The 7,015-nt window shown below is 42.2% G+C and overlaps 1 protein-coding gene across 1 annotated transcript; it reads left to right on the top strand.

Annotated features, from left to right (window-relative positions):
- The first annotated feature begins 739 nt into the window (after positions 1-739).
- LOC137271726 (uncharacterized) lies at positions 740-6,237 on the top strand. Its single transcript, XM_067804137.1, has 6 exons — positions 740-782; positions 1,760-1,987; positions 2,736-2,951; positions 3,961-4,040; positions 5,279-5,375; positions 5,990-6,237. Exons 1-6 carry the CDS (start codon positions 740-742, stop codon positions 6,211-6,213), a joined length of 888 nt encoding a protein of 295 aa, XP_067660238.1. The 3' UTR covers positions 6,214-6,237.
- The last annotated feature ends 778 nt before the right edge of the window (positions 6,238-7,015 follow it).

Genomic DNA, 7,015 nt, shown 5'->3' with positions numbered 1-7,015 from the left:
CTACTGCGATTTTGATATTGAAATACAAAGGCTGCCTTTTGTAAGTATTACAATGAAATTTTAATGTTGGATTATTGAATTGAGTTTCACTCTGTAAACTCCAGCAGAGTATACCCCATGTGTAAGTCATGAAGTCAGATAGCAACAATAGCTTACAATCACACTGTATGCATACGTTGTATTCTGTATACAACAGCATGGAGGATGTCTATAGGAATATGCGAATATTATTTGTATTCTTAGCGATCATTAACAATATAACTTTACAGGTACCAGGATATATGTAGAAATGTTGACATTTTGGCCTTAAATATGTGCAGCAAGGACAGACCTACAGAGAGTTAAACACATGTTTAACTGCATTGGATAGGCGAAATTTGCACAATCTTGTTTTTCTTGGAATAAGATAAGGTGAGGGTTATCTATTTCGCTCTCTGTAAACATTCGGATGTTGATATTTGATTGTAATGCCTTGTCTGTGATAAGTTAACAACAGATTCGAATTTAATTCATCGTAGACATATTACAACTGGTATCTAACGGTAAAATCACCAATTAGGTCAGATTAAACGGACGGCGGTTCGCACCTGTAAAGGCAGATGGACACAAGGGGTCAAGATGGCCGCGATAGCATCTAATGAACGATGGGGACGAGTGACAACAATGGGCGTATGGTGTCGCCCGTAGGGTATAAGAATGGATCGAGTATTGACAAGCATGCAGGCATCATAGCAGAACAATGATCTTCTCCATTGTGGTAGCAGCTTTGTGTGCAGCTGGAGGTATGTATTTCTAACCATGGCAACATTTTGGGACCGTGCCTCAAAGAGTCTAGGGCTTGTGGGGTAGCCAAGTGGTTTGGGCCTTCGCCATAATTCTGAAGACCCGGGTTCGATTCCCCACATGGGTGTAATGGGTGAAACCTGTTTCTGGTGTCCCCCGCCGTGATGGTGCTGGAATATTGCTAAAGGCGGCGTAAAATCAAGCTCACTCACTCACATAAGCATTCCGTGAGGTGAAGTGACTGCTGCTGCTCTTCATAGGTTCTATGTGTGACTGTTTGTATTAGTTCAAACGCATCCACATAATTTGTAGACTCAAAGAAATATAATTCCTTGTTGTATCACTTTATGCCGATCGTCAGCCAGAACAACATCAATTACCATGTTTTTATGGAGCTGCTAAGATCTTGAACAACCGATCCTACATTCTCCCTCCACTTCATGGGGGGTGGGGTTTTGGCCAGAGTGGTTAAAGTATTAGCTCGTCACGTCGATTCGATAAATGTTCGAAGCCCATTTATGTTGTTTCCCGCTTTCATGTTGCTGGAATATTGCTAAATGCGGCGTAAAAGTTCCAGAAATTAACAGACAATATTTCAAAGTGGTACAGCTGTCAATGTTGCTAATCGATTCATACGAGATTACTGACGATCCATGAAGGTCTGGGGTAGAATAGGTCTTCAGCAACCATGCATGCCATAAAAGGCAACTATGCTTGTCGTAAGAGGCGACTAACGAGATCGGGTGGTCAGGCTCGTTGACTTGGTTGACTTGGTCCGACTTAAGTACCAGAACATTTTGCACTTTTGTCAGAGCTAAGATCCCTAAGTGCTAAGACGGGATGTCAGAGGACTGTCTGGCGCAGGTTCGATTATCTATAGTCCCACGCCGCCATATAACTGGAATATTACTAAATGCGACATTAAACAAGAAACAAGAAACATAATGTTAAAGAAAACGTTTCGTATGTTTTCCAGGAATCTCCGCTACAAACCTTGCCCTGAATAGGCCGGTCACTCAGAGCAGCTTCTGGTCCGTCTTTAGCGGAGCTCGGGCTGTAGATGGAAACACAAACGGCAATTTCGATGAGGGTAGATCCTGCTTCATGTCCGGTAACGACGAAAGTGACCCTTGGTGGATGGTGGACCTTGGTCAATCGTACCCTGTCGCTTCTGTGACCCTGTACAACAGAGCCGATTGCTGTGGTAAGTGATAGAATTGTGGCGAGATACCTAACCAACCAGCACGGTAATTGCTGCATTAATAGCATAGATGCTTCAGGGCCCATATTTTCGAATCTCTGTCTGTAAAACTGGTTATGTTTCACATATGGGTAATAAATCAGAAAATCATTAAAAACAAGAGTGCATTCACAGGCATAATTTACATCGCGGTTGATTAAATTTCTAGTTTAGGTTATAGCCTATGCTTGAACGCTTGTGGCTAAAGCGTTCGTTTGTCACGCCAAAGACCCGGGTTCGATTCCCAATGTGGATACAATGTGTGAAGCCTATTCTTGATGTACCCCCACAGTGATATTGCTAGAATATTGCTAAAAGAAACGAAAAACTAAACTCACTAACTCACTCAGTCTTTCTTAAGTCTTAACGTACATCAAGCGCTGTATCGGTTCTTATGAATTGTGTCAGTTTGTGTCATATTATGTCACTAATTAGATGGTTAAGGAAAATAACTGTATATGCCTATTCCGTTGATGTTTATTCTTTATAGCGGTCGTTTCAAAGGCAGATGTTTTAGGGAGTACACTGAACATTAGCATTGCTGGGCTGTGACGTAGCCTAGTGGTTAAAGTGTTCGCTGGTCACGCCGAAAACGCTGGGTTCGATTCCCCACTTCTGTACTATATGTTATGCCCATTGCTGCTGTTTCTCCTTGTGATATTGCTAAAACCATACCCATTCAGTCATCATAACATCTGGCCATTCTGTTTAGGGTCAAGGTTAAACAATCTGGAGATCCGAGTGCACTCTGACCCCGAAACTGAAGGTCAGGTGTGTGGCGCTGTCACCACACCTCAACCAAATGGCGCTGTCAAGGTCATCAACTGCCCATCAGGGGTTAAAGGCCGGTACGTCCGTATTGTCAAGGACAGGTCCGTTGACAGTGACCACATGAGCTTCTGTGAAGTGGAAGTTGAAGAGGTCAAAGGTAGGATAAAAGATTGGAAAATGGTGACAGTATAGGGTGAAGAGTGTGAACGGCAGGTGCCAAGGGGAATAACCCTTCAGCATCATCTCTGACGGCTAAAAATGTGGATTTGGTGTTCTCAGTTTGGCTTGGCTCGTTCTGTCGCTCCTCGTACTTTCAGCCACAGTGTCATATCTGAATCATCTCTGACGGCTAAAAATGTGGATTTGGTGTTCTCAGTTTGGCTTGGCTCGTTCTGTCGCTCCTCGTACTTTCAGCCACAGTGTCATATCTGAATCGATCAGGTAGCCATGACGAAAATTAAAACAGAATGGTCTGCACGTGCACTGTAAAACCTGTGGCTCAGACGTGCCCCCATCCCTCCATGTTGAAACAGTTGACTGGATTGGGAAATGGTTTGGCACTATATATATGGTCTGGCTGAAATAGTCCGTCATCTTTTCTCGATTTTACCCGCAGTCATGGCATACCTGGACGATAGACTATTTGTAAACTGATGAGCAAAAGAAAGTACACACATTGTGTTTCTTCCAGTAAGATAAAAATAACAAAACTGTTTGATAAAATGGAAAATGTATATTGAAGCACACTGTATTACATGTGCCTTATCTGCAAAGTGACACTTTAAAAATAAACAGCGACGTAGTAATGACCAATGCACACGGTTCCTAAGATGCTAGAAGGTCAAGGCCATTCAACGCGGGGGTCTGTGGTCCCATATGCCAGCAACATGAATCCGTCTTATCCTTGTGAATCCCTGTGCAGAACACATACATCCATACTCGATTATTTATACATCGCCGTCATATAGCTGGACTATCGGTTACTGCTGCGTCAAACAACAAACAAAATCTGAAAGGCGACACGCTTGTTGCAAGTCATCGTTTCTAAAGATTGATGCTCATGCTGTCAGTCACTTAATTCTCTGGTCAGACTCGACTGATATCAATGACATAAAGCTGGACATTAACAAACAAACAAACAATGTACATTCACGTTCATGTTACAGGGTGCTCCAGCGGCTTCAACAGTGTTGCCAACCAGTGCCTCGCCTTCGCCGACACTTCAGCAACTTTCGCTGAGGCAGTCGTAAGTTATCCACGATCGGGGCCCCGTTCCTGAAAGCGATCTTAGTCGTTAAAAATGACCCGCGAAGGTCCGGGTTAGAATAGGCCTTCAGCAACCCATGCTTGCCATAAAAGGCGACTATGCGTGTAAGAGGCGACTAGCGGGATCGGGTGGTCAGAATAGCTGACTTGGTTAACACATGTCGTCGGTTCCATATAGCGCATATCGAAGCTCATGCTGTTGATCTCCGGATTGTCTTACATACTGTCGTTACATAGCTGGAATATTGTTGACTGCGGCGAAAAACTCACTCACTCAGTTAAAGGGTATGGGCGTTACGACTGTCCTATCGCTACGATCGCTTTCAGGAACGGGACCCAGGGCTGAAAATCATTTATGCAGTTATTATCACATTGACTCTTATAGAAAGATCAGCCATGTTACATATAGAGTATAACCTATAATTTAATATGTTTTTTTTATTGTTGCATCTTCATTTATCCAGGTGTTTTATGGCTCTTGTTTTATGATAACAACCTTTTCGCTACCGTAGCAACGGGTAGGGTCCTAAACGACGCGAAACCCACATGGGTACCGTTGTACTAAGAGCCGTGTGTAAATTTAGACTCTTTGTTCACAATTTAAACAGTCTTTCTAGAAAGTCTAAACGAGACAATACTGATCTAATTAAAATGTAAAAACTGTAAATTTGGCTTTAATGAAGACAATCTTCATGTATTAGTTAGTTTGTGATAAATTATAAAGATCTGAGAAAAAGTTCTTTCGTATATTAAATATGTCCATGAAAAAAAAACTATGTAAATGTTACCTCCCCACACTCATCCTGTTGCAGCATTGTTAAACATATATCTGTTGCTATATAATTAGTTTAAACTGTACACATGACATTTTAAATACATTATATATTAACAGCAAAATGGGCCAAAAGGCGACATTTTAGCAGAAAGCTGTAACTCCCATCCCTTAACAAATACCTTCGACTCCTATAACACTACGGTTATCGTCACTTCCGTACCTTAAGATAGACTGACGACTGCCATATCATTAGGGTGATCATAATTCCCCCACGTTAACATATACTTACGACTCCCATAGCACTAGGGTGATCATTATTCACGTATATTAACACAGACTTACGACTGCCTTAGCACTAAGGAGATCGTAACTCCTGTACCTAAACGGCAGTCGTAGCAATAATGTTTCCTCCTATACTCACTCACTCACTCACTCTGTTTTAGACCTACTGTGAGCTGCGAAAGTCCAAGCTCGTTATGATTAAGACCGAGGAATTCGACAACGCCATCGCAGCCTACATCACCGCCAACGGACTTGACGGTAAAACCTCCCTCATCCACTCACTGATTCTTACCATGAACACAAATGAAATGCAAATGAGACATCAATGAATGCTGAATGCTACGTCAAAGGGATTTCATCTGCACTGCCAAACATGCACTGAACATTGTCAGTCGACCGGCACCAAGACAAATATAGAACTGATTCAAGAGACACGTTTGTTTGTAACTATGGCTTGGACCTTTGAAGATGCTATCCAAATTGGTCGTCAGTGGGTACCCGACAGATGCGACTAAAGGGGTCGGATGATCGGGTTCTCTGTCTTGTTTTAATGCCTGTGAACGTAACACTATTGCATATATGGATGCTCTTGGTAGCACGGACCTCGGAAATTTTATGGCGGCTAAATGTCCATATGTATTCGTTCAGCAATATGTATGTATATGCATATTCGAATTAAGAATATGAAAGAGAATTTGTAAAAAGTGAAAGTAAATTCTTGTCACTGAGAAGTCAAAATGTCAACATGAATTTAAACTATTTTGTGTATGCCTTTAAGCACCCTACCAGCTTTAAACTGATTTAAACTGACAAACTCTAAACCCCTCTGTATATGTGTGATATGACTTCTCTCTGACGTCACTTACTTTCAGGCCACAACTACTACGTCGGCGCTAGCGACATGGGGAACGACAACGTCTATCGCTGGATCGACGGCAGTTTGGTTGTGGCCCCATGGCATCCAAGTGGACCCGCTGCTACTCTGTTGCCAGGGGAGACACAAGACTCTGGGTGTGGGTATCTGAACACCACCGCGACTTACGCCTGGGAGGCCATGCCTTGCAGCGAGCCCAACTATTTTATCTGCCAACAGTAGCCTGTGAATTCTGCGTGCACTACTGCGGACCCACGTATGTTGTGCTCAGTAATATATGAAGCGATGGTTGCTACTTAATAAATACTCCAGATAAAATATGCGTTTGAGTTCATGTCTACGACTTGGTACCTCGGTTAGTTTACGATCAACTGTTGTTGTTAACGCCAAAACGATCGCAACATCACGGCCTGTCATAAGTCTGCAATCTAAGAACGTGATGTGGATCAGGACGCCGGACCAGACAATCCAGTGATCAACATCATGAGTATCTTTCTACGCAGCTTGGATACGATGACATGTGTCAACCATGTAAGCGAGCCTGACCATCCGATCCCTTTTTGTTGCCTCTTACGACAAGAATGTGTTGGTGAAGATCAGTTCTAATCCATATCTTCAGAGGTTTTGATTAACTGTGTTATACGGAGTGTCATTCAGAGGTAGCTATCAAGTGTTCATTCCAAACGCCACATCATCCGATTGTTTAATCGTGTGCAGAGGGTCAATAGAATAGAAATAAATATAACCAATTATTCTTTATGATAGTTTTTCATTCTTATATCTTCGGATAAAGTATCAAAGAAATATTTAAATGGTGGCAATTTTAGTGACTTGTCAGGACCTACCAGGTACATGCTTGAATGTTTAGATTAAAGAAGATTAAACATGAATGCACGAATTTAAAAAGTACTTATATCCATAGGGTTGACGCTTGTCGAAGGCAAAAGATGTAGTGTGGAAGTACATACGTTGGTACATATGTGAAAAAGTCGCTGAACACAGATAAAAAAGTACATACATTGAC

The sequence above is a fragment of the Haliotis asinina genome, chromosome 2, assembly GCF_037392515.1.
Source record: "Haliotis asinina isolate JCU_RB_2024 chromosome 2, JCU_Hal_asi_v2, whole genome shotgun sequence".
NCBI classification, from domain to species: Eukaryota; Metazoa; Mollusca; class Gastropoda; order Lepetellida; family Haliotidae; genus Haliotis; species Haliotis asinina.
The sequence above is the reverse complement of the archived record's forward strand: the minus strand, read 5'-3'. Positions and strand labels throughout refer to the sequence as shown.